Genomic DNA, 21071 nt, shown 5'->3' with positions numbered 1-21071 from the left:
GACCTCATTGCACCCCATGCCATCGCCTTAATGGACTACGTACTCCTCGGAGACCTGAACTTCCACCCCGACAACCCCAGTGACCCAAACTCCACCACCTTCCTGGGCAACCTTGCCAACATCGGACTGAAACAGCTCATCACCACGCCTACCCACAAGGCAGGACACATCCTTGATCCCATCTTCACAGGTGGGAACAACATCCACTTCAGCCACACCATGCAACCCCTATGGACAGACCACCACTGCGTATACTTCCTTTCCCAAAAAACCCACGCCACCCATACCTGCACCCTGCCCCCCACAAGGACTCTGGAACAAAGTTACTGATGAGTAGCTCAACTCCACCCTCAACTTCAATGCCCCCACCACCTCGATCGACGCCGCCAACCTCACAGCCAAAGAACTCCACAGAAGGATCTTCAACTACGCAAACAAGCTTGCACCCTTATTTAACCCCGACAGACAGCGTCCCAGGAAGGCCACCTGGTTCACCGTCGACCTCCAAGAATCCAGACGCACCTGCAGATGTTTTGAGAAAAACTAGAGAAACAGCAAAATGGTGGAAGATCGCACCACCTACAAAAAACGCCATGACGGAATACCACCAACGCATCAGATCCACCAAAAGGATCTTCATCGAGAACAAGATCTGCACCAACTCCAGCAAGTCCATGGAACTCTTCAGCGTAATCCAGGAATTCACCAAGCCCCCCAGCGAAGCCATGGAAATTACTCCTTCCTAGGACCTCTGCAACAAACTCTGCTCCTACTTCCACCTGAAAATCAAGGGCCTCTACGACAACTTTATCAACCAGACACCTGACTCCAAAACCACTTTCTACTCCAGCAACGCCAGCCAGCCTACCATCTCCTCCTGGACCTCAGTCACCACATTGACCATGAAAGGCATCCACTCAGGAGCCCCCACGGTTCCCTGTCCCACACATCTACCCCAGAGCCGCCTCCGCCATCGCTTTGACGCACCATCAACGCCACTTTGGAAACCGGCATCTTTCCCGATGAATGGAAACGCACAGAAGTCAGACCCCTGCTCGAGTAGCCCTTAGCAGATCCCACGGACCTCAAGAACTACCGATCCATCTCCCTCCTCCCCGTCACGGATAAGTCACAGAGAAGACTGTCAACGCCCAACTAACAAAATCACAAAATTAATCTAAGGGAACTCCATCCTCGAACCCTCTCAATCCGGATTCCGAAGCAACCACAGCACCGAGACAGATCTACTCGCCGCCACAGATGACATCCGCACCCTCCTCGACCAAGGACACACCGCAAACCTGATCTTACTCGACCTCTCTGCTGCCTTCGACACCGTCTCCCAGTGTACACTCACAGCCAAACTCCACGACACCGGCATACTGGGAACTTCCCTCGACTGGCTCCGCTCCTTCCTCACTGGCAGACCCCAAAGAATCAGACTGTCACCCTTCCTTGTCGAACCTACGGAAATCAACTGTGGAGTACCCCAAGGACCATCGCTCAGCCCCATGCTCTACAACATCTACATGGCACCCAGCGCCGTCATTGTCAGACAGCACAGACTCATCATAGCATCCAACGCCGATGACACTCAGCTCATCCAATCCCTCACCAAGGACCCCATCACCACCAAACTCAACTTCCAGGAAAGAATGAAGGATGTCACATCCTGCATGAGCAGCAGCTGCCTGAAGCTCAACTTGGAGAAGACAGCGGTCCTTATCCTCAGACCCTCCCCCTCTGCATGGGACACCACCTGGTGGGCCAGCACCCTCGGCAGCCCTCCCACCCCCACAGACCCCACCTGAAACCTCGGCATCGTAATCGACTCCTCCCTCTCCATGACCTGACAGGTCAACGCCAACACCTCCAGCTACTTCATCACCCTCTGCACCCTCCAAAAGACTTTCAAATGGATACCGCCCGAATCTAGGAAGACAGTCACCTGTGCACTCATAACCAGCAGACTGGACTATGGAAATGTCCTCTACGCTGGGATCAACAAATCCCTACTCCACAAACTGCAGACCATCCAGAACACTGCAGCCAGGCTCATCCTTGACATCCCTCCACACACAAACACATCACCCAACACCTGCGGAACCTCCACTGGTTGCCTGTTGAGAAGAGAGCAACTTTCAAGATACTCACCCATGCCTACAAATGCCTCCACAACACCAGACCCCAATATCTCAACAATAGAATCTCCTTCGACGTTCCCAAGAGGAACCTCCAACCCACAGACCTTGCCCTCGCGGAACCCCCATGCATCTGCAGAGCACAAACGGGTGGAAGAACTTTTTCCTACATCATGGCCAAGACGTGGAACAAGCTCCTGATCAACATCAGACGCGCCCCCACCCTGCACATCTTCAGGAAGACCGTCAAAGACTTGGTTCTTCAGCTGACCGGAGTTGCGTCACCCACGCCAGCACCTTCAGACCCTCATGGGTGAGTTTTCATGGGTGAGTAGCATGCTTAAAACCCCCTGATTGATCGATTGATTGATTGAATGTGGTTCTGGAGTTTGTCTACGTCCGGCTTCCAGAGCATGCATTGTTGGTTGAATTAGGCAGTAGGGCTCTCTCCCGGTTGGAGATAATAAAGTTACCTCGACAACTACTTGCGTCTAGAGCCTGTCTTTTCACTGGCGATGCAAGATGGTGCTTTGACCAGGAGGAGAATCACTGGGAGGACTTGCTGCTGTTTGGTGAGGTCCTGCTGTTCTTCTTTGGCATTTGTGTGACTCAGGACTGCAGATCTCGCTGTTTTCTCTCAGCAGACTCTTCTACTGCTCCTGCTGGTTGTGGCCTCGTTGCTGTCACATAGACTCTTCCTGCGGTCTGTATTTTATTGGGAAGTGTTGTTTCCTGTCTAACACGCGCCGGCTCACTGCTACTGGAGACGCAGTGCTCTGTCCTAGTCACTGCTGTTCAGTGACATTTGGTGCCCCTACGTCATTGTGTTAATCTCACAGTGCTTGCTTGGAGGTTTGTAATGGGGTGTATGTCATTTTGACTTAGCAACCCTGGGTGCTAAAGCGCGTCATCGTTTGTTTACCTTTCTCACATTGACTCTGCAGCGACACCATGTCTAGCTGAACACCATCCTTTGGGATTCTATTGTAAGCATCTGTTCAGTGACACACACTCTGCTGTCGTTACCTGCGTGCTCCTCAGCTCTTTAACGCATGTGAGCAGGATGTCATGCACACTCTCAAGATAATCTGCATATCCATTTGTTATATTCATTCATCACTAGGATAATTGGTGATTGTTTTTTAATTTTATTTTGATGTATTGCATTCATGGAAGGCTTAGTAGCACCCACATATTTTTTACAAAGCCCTGGAGAGCCCACAATACAGCTACTCACACATCAAGTCATACAGATACTTACACACCCACTCATATACCCTTACAGCCACCCACACACCCACTCAGTAACCTATAAAGAAACTCACATACCCACACACTCACCCATACAGCCACTCAAACTGCCACTCACTCACCAGTACAGCTAGTCACACACCCACTCACCTACCCATAAAGCCAATGATACAGCCACTCACTTATCCATACAACTACTCACACATCCACTCATACACCCAGAGAACCACTTACATACCCATTCACACATCCAAACAACCACTCACATACCCACTCACTCTCACCTCCCGCCACTCACACAGAAATTCACTCTACAAACCGGCCACTCACACCCACTCAAACAGCTGCTCACTCACCCATACAGCTACTCACACACCCAATCCCTCACCCATATAGCCACTCACACAGCCACACAGTCACCCATACAGCCACTCAGACAGCCACTCATACATCTATGCAGACGCGTACACAGCCTCTAACTCCCCATACAATCATTCACACACCCATTCAATCTCCAAAACAGCCATGCACACAGCCACTCACTCACCCACATACTCACATACCACTAACACATCCATACAGCCACTCACACACCCAGATAACCACTCAGATATCCACTCACACACACAGATACACAAAGCCACTCGAATAATACATTTTAGAAGTAGTATCACTCATTATTAGTACACATAGGATACTAATTTAAGTTTTGTAGTAGCTTAGTAAATATATCTTTAATAATCATAAACTCTTAGAAAATACTTAAACTCACTGGATGATGTCATCAGTGATGTCACTAACCATGTCATGAGTGATGTAGTATGTGAGGTCATTAGCAGTGCATTGCAGGAGAGTAAGTTATAGTTAGCTCAGGTACCTAAACTGCTGAATTTCCACTGGTATTGTGAGAGTGAAATCAGAGCCTAACTATAACGTCTCTGTAAACTTTGTTTTTTTTCCAGTGAATTTGTAACATTTTTAAAAATCTATTTTCTAACTTTAATGTCCATGTAACCTTTGTTTTTTCAGTGAATTATATGTAGATAGAGATAGATAGATAGATAGATAGATAGATAGATAGATAGATAGATAGATAGATAGATAGATAGATAGATAGATAGATAGATAGATAGATAGATAGATAGATAGATAGATAGATAGATAGATAGATAGATAGATAGAATCAACCAGGGTTGAACACTGTAAATCAATCCCCACTCAAGAAGGAAATCTAATGATGGGGATTCATTTTACCAGAGCCTATTGCAGAATATATGGATCAGAAAGACTGATAATAATGCAAATACTTTCAAAGGCAAACAAAGTAAGAGGAAAAATAATTAAAAAAATGAATAGTATAGTTATAGTTTTATCTGTTCACAGATTTGACAAGCATTGCAAAACCATTTTGTATAGTATGTTTTTATCCACATGTACTGCTGAGAAGCTGTTTTTTGGTGGGAATGTCCCAGGATGTGCAGGCTTGAGAATCGCAGACATGTAGATGGTCCTTCCCTTTCTCAGTATGACACACTTGATGGTTTTGTCTTTACGCCTAAATACAGCTGGTTCCTCTTGAAAAGTCATGGCAACCTCTTGCTGGGTGAGGGTGCAAGGCCACCCATTGCTGAGGGAGAGCACTTAGTAAGCTGTAACCGGGGTTAGTCGCTTAGTGACCTGTTGCTAGGCAAGATGGCCTGCGAACCAAGATATCGTAGGGAGTTCATACTGGAGCCCAGCATAAAGCCATTGGTCAATAACTCAAATTATCATGGATAGGATGCAAGGCACATGTACAGTTCTCTGTAAGAAAACATGTTATTAGCAGCATTATATCTTTATGACAATTTGTACACATACCACACCTAGCTATCTGGTTACAACTGTCCTATTGCTGTATTGTACATCATGCAGGCTCATTTGGTTTCCAGTTTTCCTTGGCTCATAACTCGTGTTTGCTCAAGTCTCTTTCATTTTACCACATGTTTTCAACCCATTTTCTTGTACTCAACACTTTTACTGTAAAGAATGTCCTTCTGGTACACCGTAACCATTCGTATGGCAACACAAGTCAGCTGGAACATCCTCATCACCACTCCTATGCTCATCCAATCAAAGTATTTAATACCTTTATCATTTTGCCCATCTTTTTACTGTTGTATGACTTTACAGATGTAAATTCTATCTTCATCAGATTTTTTATGCATACCATGCACCCACCCTAGATGTTAGTCTGGGGACTGTGTAACAGTGATAACTGCACTTCTGTAAAAAAGAATTACTGATAAAGCAGGTCTGAATGCACAACATTCTCTCCACTTTTTTTCTAGTGTATATTTACATTGTGTAGAATAGAGGAATAGTTGGAATAGATGGAATTAGATTATTCCATCTGACCTTTCTTGTTCTATGGGAATCAATATCTTCTCATCATTAAGTACTGTAGAGGAGGGAATTCACTGCCTCAAATGTAGGATTTTGAAGCTTCTGCTCTATAGATTGCATGCTACCCTCTATGCATCAGTTTTCAAGTGCCTTCTGTTTGCATGCTACCCTCTATGCATCAGTTTTCAAGTGCCTTCAATCCCTCCCCAATGTCTCAGCTCCTTTTGTGATATCAACATTATTGGCGATTTTTAAGGTTGAGCCTACCTAACAACTCAAGCTGTTTCACCCAGAAAGACATTCTGTGCGCTTACCAAGAACACCGTAAGGGCCATATTACAGTAAGTGCCCCGGGGGTGCAATAGGCGTTTGCGCCCACTTTGCGTGGACCCGGGGAACTTTGGTATTACAGAAGGGGGCACAGACGCTTGTTCATCCCCTTCAATAATATCAATAGCTTTGGCATACTTAAAGCACTAGCGCAACCTTCAGGGGACGTTCCCTTATTTATATAGGAGTGTGCCCTATGCAAATAAGGGAATTCTTTTGCCTCTGCTTAAGCGCCATATGACAGATGGGGCACAGAGACAAAGAAGCTCTCATGGGCAAAATGAAACTACAGCCACGTCATTGCATCTTTTTTTTAATGATTTTACCCACATTCACAAAGGGGTATAGGGCCTTTGGAGTCCCCTTTCCATTTTACAATGGGTTATCACCAATTTGAAATTGGCAGTATATTGGAAATATTTTGCAACCGCATTTCTGTCGCCCAACATTTACACATACCACTGTGATTCGGTATTAGGAAGGGATGCTGTAAACACACCCTTGCCAAGGCTGAATCACAAACCTAATTTGCAATTTTGTAATAGGTTACCGAGTGGCAAATAGGGCTTTCTACATCCCAAATAGGCTCATTTGCGACTGGCAAACGGGTTTGTACATGTAGCCCTTTGAGCCTTTTTGTTTGGCATACAGGATACTCTGTCAAAATATGGTGGATATCTTATCATCTGTACCACATTTGCCATAGGCTATAATGCATTTGTAACACGGTGGATAGGATATCCACCACATTTGAGATGAAGTATCTCATCTGCCAAACTCTAAATTAAGGCCTATGTTTGCGATGGGGAATACCGTGGCATTCATTTGTATGTAACCATACATCCATATTTGCATTGGGACATACATAGAGAAAACCTCCATAGGAGCCTATGTAGTGCAGCAGTTAACAGTTTTTGGATACAATCCTTGTTCGACCTCGAGAGAGGATAGGAAATGAGTCAGGACACTGCTTAATGTGTAAAAGACCAAGCGTTGTAGCCCAAAGATTTGCTCAGAAACCTGCAGTCGACACTATCAAATGTCGAGGGTGATGAATACCAAAGCTGTCTAGTCTTGATTCCACCTCACGCCTCCTTCATCCACCACCATACACCCCCTGTCCTTTTATGTCACTGTTTTAGGTTATTTTAGATTCTTGCTTTTGTTTCTTTGTCGCTGTTTTTTCATCTTTCTCTTCCTCATTCTTTTCCCTTGTTGTATTTTTCTCTTTCTTGCTGTGGGTCCAAGTCTGCAGAGGAGAAATAAGTGCTGTTCCTCGAAAATGAGTTTCATTGGCCACACCTGCAACTACTAGCTTAGAATTAATCGTTGAGCCTGGATTATGATTGTGTACAGTGCCTTGGGGGAGACTGGCCATTTATTTATTTATTTAGAAAGTTTTACATAGCGCGAACAAGATCTTTGCAGATATCAGAGCGCTTTACAGACGAAGGGTACAACATGTGAGTAAATAACAATTGGGGTGGGGAAGGTACATGTGGGAGCATAGTCAGCCAGATACATCAATAATGATACAAGTACAAATAAGTAGTAGCGTAAACAATCAGGTAGGTCAATAACACGAGTCATACAAAAATACAAAAAGATCAGTAGAACTGAATGGTACAGCGTCTGTAAATATCATCCCCAGTAATAATTCAAGTGTATTTAGCCATGAGGATAGCTTTTACTTCTTTCTTAAAGAGTATGGTAGAGGAGATGAGCCTGGTTTCAGGGGGGAGTGAGTTCCAGATCCTGGGTGCCATTCCTGAGAAGGAGCGTTTATAGGTTTTTTCCTTGCGGAATCTTTGGGGCTTTAGCAAGAGATTGTTTGTGCCTCTAGTGTTTCTGGAGCCTCCAGAAATCGTCAGCTTCTGAGCTAGGTATCCGGGTGAGCTCAGGTGGACAGCCTTGTGCGTCATGCAGGCGATTTTCAGATGTATTCTGGCTTCAAAAGGCATCCAGTTCAGGGCTTTCAGGTCAGGGGAAATGTGTGAGTGTTTTTTTGATCCAGTGATGAGTCTCGCTGCGGCGTTTAGAGAAGCTCTTATGGGTGCCGTAGTGGTTAGGGGGAGACCGCAGAGGGCGATGCTGCCGTAGTCTATTCCAGGGATGACTAGTGCTTGTACCGCAGTTTGGAAATCTTTGGCTGGAAGGAAGGGTTTGAGTTTCCTTAAGGTATTGATCTGGTAGTTCGCACCCTTAGTTGCTTTGTTGATGTGTTCCTGCATGTTGAGGTTGGTGTCAAGTGTTATGCCTAAAGATTTTGCTGAGTCCACGATGGTGGGATGAACATTGAGTGCCGTTAGGTGTTTAAGCCAAATTTGAGCGGTAGTGATCTTCGCGGGAGGTGAGATCAAGAGGAACTCTGTTTTAAGAGCATTGAGTTTGAGATGATTAGCGGCCAGCCATGATTGGGTACTTCTGATCGTTGAATTCAGGAGCATAATGTCTTTGGGTGATTGTAATTTGAGATAAAGTTGGGTGTCATCGGCGTACTTGTGGAAGTGAACATTGGATGCTTGTAGCAAGGTGGTGAGAGGTTCCATAACTAGGTTAAACAAAGTAGGGGATAGGGAGGATCCTTGTGGGACGCCTAGCGATACAGGTATTGGCGAAGACATCAAGTTGTTACTCTTGAATTTCTGCGATCTGTTGTGTAGAAAGGACGTGAACCACTTGAGCACAGTTCCAGATAGACCCATTCTTGTGTTTAATAGATCGAGTAAATTCTCATGTTTGACGGTGTCGAATGCCGAAGAGAGATCAAGAAGGATGAGGAGGCAGGTATCGTTTTGATCTAGGATTTGAAGGGCGTCGTCAATTATGTGAGTCATAGCAGTTTCTGTACTGTGATCTGCTCTGAAGCCTGATTGATGAGGGTTGAGTAGATCAAACTGATTAATGTGTTTAGTCAATTGTATTTGTGCGCATTTTTCCAACAGTTTGGCAAGAGTCGGAATATTGGTAATGGGACGGTAATTATTTAGATCAGAGGGGTCGGCTGAAGGTTTCTTTAGTAGAGGTGTGACTTGTCCAACTTTGAGGGAGTCGGGGATGGTCCCTTGTTGAAGTGAACTGTTGATAATTTTAGTCCAGAGTGGGAGGATCGACGGGGTAAGGTCTTTGACAGCGTTGGCAGGAAGGGGGTCCGAGAGGTGATTGGCTGGTTTCACAGTGCTGAGCAGTCTGCCAATTTCTTCTTCCGAATAGGTGACAAAGGATGACCATGTAGCATTGTTTTTTGGTTCAGTGGGAGCTGTGCAGTGGGGTTTGGGGTAAAGTCTTACGTCAATGAGGAGATCGTTCTTTATATTGTCGGTTTTTTGGATAAAGAAAGAGGCAAAGTCTTCACAGGAGGGTGCTTCGCCCAAAGTGCTGAGAGGTTGTGGTTGTTCCTTGGATTGTGTTCTGATTAGCTCAAACAGCTTTCTCGGACGATTTTTGGCTTGGTCGAGCTGACGGCTGAAGAAATCTGATTTTGATCGTTTTATTTTCCTGAAGTAGGCATTTCTCTTTTTCTTCAGCGTTTTTAGGTGCAGTGTGGAGGGAGCTGAACTCCAGGTGCGCTCTGCCATTCGCATGGCCCGTCTATCGTCATTGAGACTCCCGTCGTACCAAGGATTGGACATTTTTGTGGAGGCTCTTTTTAGCTGCATAGGTGCAGCTTCATTAACTATAGAGGTCATAGCTTTGAGATAGTGTTCCGTCAAGGATTGGACATCCATAACGCCGATAGGAGGAAGTAGGAGGTTGCAGCTTTTGGGAGGTAGAGAGTTTGAGTTGAGTTTTTTCAGGTCTCTTTTCCAGACTTTGGGCTTGAAGGATTGAACCGGGTTAAATTTGACTTTTTCATTGATGAAGAATGTGACAATATGATGATCTGACCAGTCACAGGGTTGGATAGATTCGAGTTGGATAGCGTCCTCATTGGAGATGATAAGGTCAAGGATAGAGCCTTTCTCGTGGGTCGGGCTGTTGCATACTTGGGTGAGGTCAAGGGCGTCGAGGAAATTTTTAAGACTATTTACCACCGCGTCATTATGATCGTTCCAGTGGAGGTTGAAGTCGCCAAGGTATATTTGTGTGAGTTGTCGCCCGGAATTGGTGGTGATCAAATCCATGATTTGTTGCGAGAAGGTAAGGTTGTCCCCTGGTGGGTGGTAAATGCCGTGAAGAGAGCATATCGGTTTGCCATCACTGATAATATCGAGGCAGATGTATTCACAGGAGGTTGGGGAGGGTAGGGAGGTTAGAGGTTACTTTCAGGACAGAGAGGTTACTCCTGTGTATACATGCGATTCCACCACCTTTTTGACCAACCCTGTCATCCTGTCATCTCTGGGGTCTCTTTGTTCCTTATGTTCCTTTCTTTCGTATCAGCTATTGGTATGTCATTTGCATCGACTGTTTGTTGTGTTTCTGTACATAAGTAGTGATCATAAAGATTTCATCGATTTCATTATCTTTTTGTTTTTATTACATTTTGTTTTAGACAGCATCAGAGAGACAGCATTTGAATTGAAAACAACTGGTTAAACTCTGCATTTTTAAAATGGGGTTATATAAATGTACCACATGCAGGGCAGGGACCACCATAACACCCACTAGGGGAGCATTGCATTCAGGAGTTTGCTGGCAAGCAGTGAGCTGAAGGTTTAACTTGCATCCCATAGCCAAATGTTCCTCGGTCATCAAAGAGAAATATACAGAAATGAAAAGTGATGTGTAGCATTTTGAAGAATAAATTAGCAGTCATGGTTATTTGTGAGTGTTCCAGAACATTCTTCCATAATAACTTGTTGAGAAGCCTTGATGTCCTTCCAATGTTTACAGGCCAGTCCTTTAATCTAATTGCCTTTTTTTTTACAGAATTGTTCAAATATCAAATGTTTAAAAATATCGTGTCGCGTGGGACGATTAGAAGGAGGACAGAGCGCAGTGCTGAAAGTCAGATCCCGTTTATGGGCTCAAACATTTCTACAGGTAATGCTCCACACTACACAGACTATTTAAAAATATGCGATGGGACATTGTGTAGCAGCATGTCTTGACATCTAGAGTATTGAACCATTTCAATAAATGCCATTTTTACAAAGATCATTTCAAATTATAGACTGCCAAGCATATATTCAAAATGTATTTTTTGACACAAAATGCAAGATATAAAACCAGACTGAGCAGCCATTTAGAGTTTGACAGGGGGAACTACACATAGTGGCATAATGCAACATGACAGGGGCCCCCTGCAAATGTGATGAGGGGCTGCTATGTTTCTCATATCTCACAGATATGCATTGGTCTTGAGCTCAATCGGGCACCCAGAAGGACTGGGTGTTCCATATATAAGGTTGGGGGCCCCTGCGTTATGCCCCAGGCTGCATAAAACATTGGAGAAACTCCCTCACCCACCCGTTGCATACTTCCCCAACTTCTTTTAGAGGTAAGGGAGCCCCTGGGTTTCTGATGGCGAAATCTCACCAGGCTCCTCCATCTGAAAACCGTCCCCCACCAAGGTACCAGGCCGCAATGACAGTGGTCAAGCCCCTGCCTGGGTCTGCCATGGCAGACCCGGGCAGGTAAAACAAACAATGACATCAACACACAGGGAGAAATCTCTCTGTGCATGAGTATCCTTTTTAGGGAATTTTTGCCTGACAAGCAAAATGGAACTTCAAGCTGACCAAGAAAAAAGGTGCAACACCCACTTGGTATTTCAGCTGTGCCTACAGTCCATCTGCAGCACTAGAGGAAGGACTGTAGGCACAATGAGCCCAATTCACAGTGGTAAACCTAGTCCTGAAATCTAAGTTTAGACCTGAAGTCTAAGTCCCTAATTCGCATAGGTCAACTTAGACCTGAAGTCTATTTACTTTTGTGAATTGAAGCCTCAGATGTCAGGTCTAAACTTATATTTCAGTCTAAGTTTACCTTTCTGAATTGAGACCAGAGATCCCCCACAGGCTGACAAGGTGCACTAAAAGCACCAATGGAGCCAGAGGCCAGGTCCACCACTGATCTGGGGGCTGGCGGGATTCACACCAGAGTCTAAGTCAGCCCCTGGGTTTCATATGAACCCACCCCCTGCATGTGGCTCTTCTTAGCTGCCTCCATTGATCAGCGTATTCTGTGAGTTTTTGCGGGGTTTTGTTTAGACATAATGGCACAGTCCAATTCCTCCATCTCTCAGTGAAATGTAACCATCAGCTGATTTTCTGTCTCCTGCACATTTTGTATATTGTTTAATGTATCATTTTACTGAACTGATGCTTTTTACAGTTTCACACCGAAATATTTAAGCTTAAAGAGCATTGGCAGCTTTCAAGCCCCTCTGCTACAGGATTTATGGAATATTTAGAACAAATATTAGAAAATGAGCCTATGTCAGGTGCTTTAAGACGTAAATGGATAAAGTGAGATATGAATGAGCATGACAGGATCTGCACTTTTCCACAAAACTAAACCAGTGAATACATGTCAGACGTGTAGTTCCTCTTTCCTATTCTCTCACAATCGCTAACTGTGCTTCTTATAAAAGCAGACATTACTTGAACATACTGGCGCCTTGAAACCAATAATGTAAACATTATTGTCGAAGAAATACTAATCATTTCTCAAAATCAATACGGAAGTGCTCCAACACATTATAGGCCCAAACTCACAAGGTCTTCTATGGGTCTCCTGTGGGATCCATCATCATATCATGTGCTGCTACATACTACCTTTTGCCCTAATTACTTTCAGAGTTTGCATAAGTAACAAGTAGACAAATCATGCATTTTTGTTTCAGTCACATCCGTTTATGGGGGAATCAATCCAATTCTCTACAAACTTTCTTGGCTGAAAGAAAGGCAGGACAAAATGTAGTGTTGAAGATTTTCCAACCACATTTAAATTACAGTGGCAATCCAGACCTCTGGTCCATTAGGCTTTTGTCCACCTCCTCATGATTTCTACTACTTTTGAGAAGCCAGACCTGTCAGTGAAGCCTACATTTCCTCTTGCAACGAGGGCCAGGTGAATTATCCACATAGCATTCAAATCTTTATTGAAAATGTAAATGTACATAGTCTGTAGCACTTTCAATTAGTTATTTGGCCTTGACAGATCCCTAAAGTGTTTTTTTCAACTTAACTTGGCATCTTAATATCATGGAGCCGATTTCGCTAGTGAAAATGTACCAGATTTCCACTACTACCAGTCATTAAAGCAGTTCAGAGGGAGCAAGAATAATCACATATTTTGGTTAAGGTGGATGGATGGATGGATGGATCCCTTCAGCATGAACTGGACAAAGTTCTAATAGCATACCTCCAGTAGAGCAAGGTTTACACTGCATTTTATTTTTTACACAAGAACATCTTGCAGCAAAACCAAATTCTGGAGTCCTTGCATACACTAAACTCTATAGCATGCAGTTGACTGTTCTCAAAGATCAAGGTAGCCATAATTATCCTTGATTTTAAATGCCAAAGGGTACTCTCCTTAAACGCCAACGTGCTGCTTTCGTTACCAGGACCATTATAATGATAGTCAAGTTGATGGCTAGGCCTGGGGGTTCACTTGTCATAACACTAGACACAAGGTGCACAAGAGACCAAGACAGGACTGAGAGAGCGTCAAAGACAGAACAATGAGAAATAACATATATGCATTCCTACTCACCACATGCACACATTATTTGCATCTGCAAGTGTCAACACTTACACTATATGCATTTGAAACTTAGCCATTTCTTTATTTTGCTCTTATTGGACAACTGTTCCAGTGGCATGTGAGTGAAGTTTGAGAACAGAAAACAGTTACTGGGGTTCTTATAAATTCTTAATAAATATACCAAACACTCCATCCCCTGCCAACACATCAGTATCCAGTGAATCCACCACAAGAAATTCTGTGGTAGATTCTCAGGGACACCACGGTCATTATTATGTGTTGGCCATTCTCCAGCTTTAATGTAAGAAAGCATTCCCAGATTGATACAATAACTTTCCAATCCTCCCCCACCTTTGTACAGTCCTGGTGCAGTGAGAACTGAAGCCCTGCTTTTGTGTGCCGCTGCCCACTTCAAAGAATAATCCCAGCTTTTGTCTAAAATCCAGCAATAGAATAGGGTCCAGCAAAAGGTGAAAAATCATGGGTGACCATGCAGAAAAGGCGGATTCTGTACACTGTGCAAACTGCGCATGAGTAAATACAACGGGGCAGATTTACAAGCCCCTTGCACTGCCGGTGCATCACGTTGTGTGACCCACCGGTGGCGCAGCCTGCTGAGTGATATGTACAAACACAGGTAAAGTCACCCTGCGTGACTTAACTGTGCTTGTAAATATCACCCGTGTTCACGCAACACTTTGCGCGTTAGGGGCGTGACATGGGCGTTGCTGTGGGTGTCCCCATGAAACACCCATGTCCACTGATGCATTTCCAGATTTACGAAAAATCGTAAATCAGGGAATGCGTCAGAATGCTACGCCACCCTAGGGCTGGGGTGTTGTAGTGAGGTGCAACGAGGAGAAATGTTTTCATTTATCTTCGTCTAATTCCTCTTTCAATGCGTGATGCATTCTTCAGCACACATTGGAAGGGGAAATCACCTCAATTTATTGTTTTTGTACAGGAAGGTGCCCCTTCCTGCACAAAAACAATCTCTCTAACGACGCACGCATCCTTGCCCCATGGTGCAAGGGTGCCTGTGGCGGTGCATGGCAGCAGTTTGTGCACCAGCGCAGGGGGAAGCACAGAGAGGTGACATATTGATGTAAATATGTTGTATCCCTTTACTTTGAAACTAACACAGCACGGCGCGGTGAGATCTGTCCCAACTTTTTTAACGAAAATGCCCCAGATTAATTATGTGCCTCTTAGGATCGAATATAAAACTTTGGGTAGTGTATTAGCCAACCCTGCATTATATATACCAGATCTCAATTCATTAATGCAAAGAGCCACTGAGGCAATGAACGCCAGTGGCAACCTTTTGGATCAATAGTTTGACAGATCGGATTTTTACTCTAAGTAATTTAGATAGCGATACAGTAAATCTATTATACAGCGTGTGAGTAAAATTATTGTGAAGGTTTTAGAACGAGAATAGCGTTGTTTATATTGTTTACTATTATTCAGTGGAACAGCGTGTTTCATAAGCCTTTTTATAGACTTCTGCTTTGTGAGCCTACAATACAGTGGAGGGTTAAGATCTTGTTGCTTTTCTATTAAAATGATACAAAAAAGACATTTACTGGACAGGCTAAGTCTACACATAACTCTTGTCAGTGTTTGCTGTATTAATATTTGTATCTTTTCCAAACACAATTATTTTGGTAATTGTGCTGCACAGATATTGTTACGATCCACAGTTTATCCAACCACATATACAGCATGATTTATTGGAAGGCCGCGAGGCTAATGCAAACCAAATGGTCCTCTTGCTTCCTCCCAGCAGAGCGCGCGCACTCTATGGAGAATCCAGCTGTCATTGGAGGTTCAGTGGTGCGCGAGCCCTCGTTGCGCATTAAACATTGGCTGTGCGCTCGTGAACCTTGTGGCGCTTCTCACCTGCCATTCTGACATGGAATCCCGTCCTGCTGATAACCAAGTGAAATAATTGGCCGTGTCCGCGCTAACATGGCATCCCTAGGCCTCCTCCGCAGCCAGCAAAGATAAGGAAGGCTCTTGCGTGATGGCCAAGAAGACTTCATCTTGGCTCCACTTCAGAGTGGGGATGTAAATATGATTAGCATCACTTATCTTTTGGATAGGGACTTGCTGAGCAAGCAGGACACCGAATAGTTTGTTGAGCAAAAGCCAAAATTATAAAGCTGTACTGTTTTCCCTTTAGACTTTTTATGCACAGCGGACAGCCGTTGTGTGTATGTATGTCAATTATCACAGGCTGTGGAGCATTCGGACACCTTTGTGAATGTAAGGAGAGCTACTTCACCTATGTACAGCCTGTAGTGTTAGGTTTCGAATCAGTTCCTGTTTTTTAAATATATTCCCTTGTCCCTTAGAAGCGACCTCAGCTGAATGAACCCACCTGTTTCGCATCTCTCTATTTTCATCTTTTCAGGCGGCCATTCTCTATGCAACAGTTTTATGCATGTAAATGTAAATGTAAATGTATAGGCATTTATATAGCGCACTACTTACCCATAGGGTCCCAAGGCGCTTCGACCGCTGCGAAACCCTTCCTGGCTTCCCTGAGAGATGGTCCCTTAATGGGTATCTCCAGGGTGAGACCAGGCATCCCCGGCGGTCTGGTGGGGCCGTTAGTGAAGATGAGGCAAACTAATGCCCAGAGTTGCCGAGTGTGAACGCTGATCAGAGTGGGCACCGAGGCGAGAGAATTATCGAGTCCGCTGACCCTGGTCCAGAAACCTGCCGCGCCGGGACTCGAACCCTGGTCCCGGGCCGTCCTCTGCTCTCGGGTCTGCCGCCTCTAACCAGTGAGCCACACTACTTCACACACTGCATGTGTCTACGAATGTGTGTGTGCGTACATAAGCATGAAGTATTTGTAGATTGCACAAACATAGCTAAAAGGCAGAAGAGCTCTGTACAGGCTCAGAGGAACTATACCCTTAAAGAGTGGTTGGAGGGTAGCTGGTCTCTGTGAAAGGAAGTGGACTGTTAATGTGCCATGATGTAGACTTCTTAGAGGGGGCTATTGCTCTGTTACCTAAATTTGAACACTGATGCACCACCCTGGCGGCGCAGGCATGTCGTTTAAGTTCATGCATCGGTGAATGTAGAAGTCCTTTTGCCTTATCTTCTTTTTTGCACTTCTTTGTTTCAAGTCCAATAGTGTCCTCTCTGTGGGTGTACCAAGAGTGAACAGTCATGGTGAGTGTAATAGCCAGATAGGCTGGGGTGGCGGTAATGATGGCATTGTAGTAGATGCTGCTGGGTTTTGAAGATGGTATGAGCTGGCAAGGAGAGCAAAGTACATTTCTATCAGGATGGAGATTATGTATTCATATTTCTTCAGTCCCAAGGGGAGGAGTGCTGTGGTGTTTAAGATGCCCTTCAGAGGAAAGCAGTTTCAAGCCCGGGAGGCCATGGAGCACGTCAAAACCGCTATCTGCTATTAGAGTATATGGGCTTGAACAGCACTTCTGAAGTCACTTTGTTGGAGGAGGAGTTTTGCTTTCCTCGTACTAAGCCAATTTGGCTTCCTTGGCAATGCATTTCTTATCAGTGAGGTCAGTTTCCAAGGTGAATCTGAGTGACGTGACATTTGATGAATTTTGGACTTCGGATCTGTCCCCTTCATGTCATAGACCCAGGTTTGGACTGGTTGCTGGTTGTTGTTTTGGGTGAATAGTAGAATTCCTGTTTTGGTGAGGATGAGCTTCCAGTAGGAGGTGGGCATTGAGGTCTGGTTGAGGTGCAGGAATTGTTTGAGGCATTGGATGTTGCAAGCGGAGGAGGCTTTCAAATAGAGTTGTGGGTCATGGGTGCATTTCAATGCTGCTATCAGTGAGAGGAGTTACAAGGAGCTCCATGTAGAACTTGAAGATGATGAGGGGAAGATGGAATCATGGGGTAATCACAGGTGATGGAGGTGCCCCGGTGAACAAATTGGGATTTGTTGGATCGACAGATTGAGAACTAATGAAGGGTGTTCCAGTGAATCCCATTTTAGACTTCAAGATGTCAATGGGGGTGATATGGTCAATAGTGTTGAAGGTGGCTGAGATATCCAGCAGTATCTTGAGGCATGGACATCTTCATCTGTGGTCCAGAGGGCATCATCTATTATCTGTAGGGTAGATGGCTTCACGCTGCAGTTTGATCTGAAGCCAGATTGGTAGTCAAATTGGCAATGGTTGGCATTGGTGTGATCTTGGAGCTATACATAGACTGCTTTTCAATAATCTTGATGATGAAGGCTAGGTGAGTGTTGAGTCTGAACAGTAAAATTATAGGTGCTTGACTGCCTGACAAATGTTATGATTCTAGCTGAACATTCTAGGACTCACCCAGCAATTCAGGGGGGCTTCATCAGCTTCCTTTACTACCAGCTTCCTATACTATTAGCTATTGACTGGGTCTGACTTTATGTATATCAAAAAGTGTTGGTCTGCTTTATATTTTGGAGAGAGGAGAATTCCCTGGTGAACAGTGACGTTTCATGACAGTGCTTACGTGCAGGGCTTTTCAACATGCTATGTGATACTAAAACTAATTTGTGAAGTGGGTGTTCATTAGAATCCCAGAGTAGCTAAAGGAAAGTATATGCATGCCAAATAATTTTGATGCCTTTAACTATGGTGCTAACACAGTGTGCATACTCATCTATAAGTTGCTGCTCTTAACACTGCATGGTCTGGTGACCCTCTTGTATTTCTTATACTTGTAATAAAGATTAGTAAGCACAGTCAAGAGAGGTAACATCCTCAATGCTTTGATGGCCAGAGCAACTTGGCCATACATGCATATACATCCGGCGTTTCTCCTAACCGCATATTATCTCACCTAGTGAACAGAATACATTACTACTAACAGAAACCTCAGATACATGTCAAGTGAATATTTGTGAACTCAGAGACAAAAGTGATTCTACAATGTTTATCCAGGTAATGGCTTAATTCTGCTCTCTTTTGAGAAACTATGGCTATTTTGCTGTTGGTTGTCTCTTCAAACCCAACATTTGAATGCGTTTTTTAAAATAAAATAGATGTATTTATTGAAATGTCAAATGATGTAATAATGAGAAAACAAATACCTCGCTGAATGAACAGTGTTTTGCATAATCATTGCAACATCTAGATGCCATCTACCTGAATGACTGAGGATGGGAGGAACATTCACTGGTGTTTGAAAGAAATATCACTTTATATCAACAAATGTTATGTTATCAGTGTTTTTATAGCACACTAATCATCCGTGAGGGTAACCAGGTGGCCTGTAGCAGATGTGTGAGGCCAGCCGTGGGGGCTTACTTGAAAAGCCAGGTCTTCAGATTCTTGCGAAAGTCAAGAAGAGAGGAGGATGCTCTAATGTATTGTTGGAGGTTGTTTCAGGCTTTAGGGGCCAGGTACAAGAAGGTGCGCCCCCCTGCTCAGATTGTGTATGTGCGTGGGATGTGTGCTAGTGAGAGACCGGCAGAGTGGAGGTGTCTGGAAGGATTGAAGTGAATGCTTAGGCAAGGCTAGTGTTGTGGAGAGCTTTGTAGGTAATAAAATGTATAAACAACACCAATTGTGTTGTTTTTTCCTAATTGCCCCTTGTCCTTTTAAATAACTTTCTGGTACATGGGGTAAATACAATCTTTGAAGCAAAATTTAAAATATGCTCATTAATGTTGATGTAACTAGCCTACTTTCTCCTTGTTTTATTATTCTTTATCCTAAAGAAAATGGGTAGAAAAATGTATTTAGATCCTAAAAGAAAATCCATGACTTACAAATTCAATTTACTGTAATTTTATTAGTTCTGCAAATGTATATGATTGTTCTTAAGGTCTATTTTATGGTTGAACTGTCACGAGTAACTTGAGTCAGTAAAGATGTGATTGTATAACATGTAAACTAAGCAGTCTGCCACGCGCTTGTGTGTAACCAGCATAGCCCAATGCTATCTCAGTTACATTTGCCTTTGGGCTACAGTAATTTCACTGGAATGTGTGTGTTTCATGTTGTTCCTTGTTTTACGTGTGTTTAGAAACATTTCCGTTTTGTAGTTGTATGAGAAAGCCAGATACTTATTCACATAGGCATATCAATTTATTAGAGGTGCATTATACTCTGGCTTCTCTTCAAACCGAATAAATCTTTTGATTTGAGAGAAGCATTAAATATCTTTCCCAGAAAGAAAGAAAAAAAGTCTGATCGAAACAGTTGATGTATTAGGTCATTAACGTGGATAAAACCTACTGATTAGAGGCTGATGTTCTCAATCTGCATGACTCAACATAGCCAATTAGGCTTGTGGCATGTAATTTTGATTTTAAAAGGGCAATTGGACAGGGCCGGACTGACTACCGGGCAGTTTGGAATGCCTCCGAGCTAGAGGATGATTTCACTGTGGTGGGGGCTGATTTCGTTCATGGAGACCTGCGTGTGCTTTGAAATAATTAAAGCTAAACAAATTTCGTTAAGCACATGCAGATCTCCATGAACGAAATCAGCCCCCAGCTCAGCAGCATTCCAAACTGCCCGGTAGCCAGTCCGGCCCTGCAATTGGATTCCATAAATAGCCAGATGTGCACTCAAATAAGACTGTCAGAAAATTCAAACAGAAAACAAGGTCATCACAATTGTTGATGGCCGGAACTGTTTTTGCAATGTACATTATTATTAAGAAATTCCCCAGAAACTTTCAATTGTGCTGTCCCAAGGATATTTACTAAATATTTCTCCTGACTAGTGAAAGACTAAGTCATGCCAAGCGAAGTACAAAGGAGAGTTGAGGTGATTTGCAGTGTCATTGCTTAGTACAAGAAAGAACATAACATTCTGACACTAAACAACAACTGAAGGCCAAAAAAAGAACTGGAGGTTTTTTAATGGGGACTGGATATCCTAATCTCAAGTTACAGTGTGGATCTGTTCAATTATGGATATGGTTCTCTGCCTCTTGGTCAGTAGACTTAGGCTCTGATTTAGAGTTCGATGGAGAGTGTACTCATTTATAGTCAGGCGGAACTTTAGTGTATCGACGATGGAGACGACTCTGTCTCTGTTGCTAACAAACACCTCCCACATCCTTATGGAGTTTTGACAATTTTACTGCTCCCCGGATATAAAATGAACGGTCAAATGGACAGTTTTCACTGTATATCACTGCCAGTTAAAACCTGGCCGTAAAGTGGCAGTGGAAACTGAAAAATTACCATCACACCATGGTAGACAACTCCCATTGTGCGGTAATCACTGGTTTTTTTTTGGGGGGGGGGAAACAAAATGCTGCTTTAGAGATTTTGCTTTTGAAATTACAAAAAACAAGCAACATTTTGAC

At 43.9% G+C, this 21071-nt stretch overlaps 1 protein-coding gene across 1 annotated transcript in view; it reads left to right on the top strand.

Annotated features, from left to right (window-relative positions):
- Positions 1 to 21071, top strand: part of ITGA8 (integrin subunit alpha 8) — a 713969-nt gene that overhangs the window by 625987 nt on the left and 66911 nt on the right. The window contains exon 27 of the mRNA XM_078663606.1: positions 10980 to 11093. Within this exon, the coding sequence (XP_078519732.1) occupies positions 10980 to 11093 (114 nt within the window). The remainder of the gene's footprint in view (positions 1 to 10979; positions 11094 to 21071) is intronic.

This window comes from Lissotriton helveticus, chromosome 10, assembly GCF_964261635.1.
Source record: "Lissotriton helveticus chromosome 10, aLisHel1.1, whole genome shotgun sequence".
Classification (NCBI taxonomy): domain Eukaryota; kingdom Metazoa; phylum Chordata; class Amphibia; order Caudata; family Salamandridae; genus Lissotriton; species Lissotriton helveticus.
Note: the sequence above shows the minus strand (reverse complement) of the source record. Positions and strands in the feature narration are given on the sequence as shown.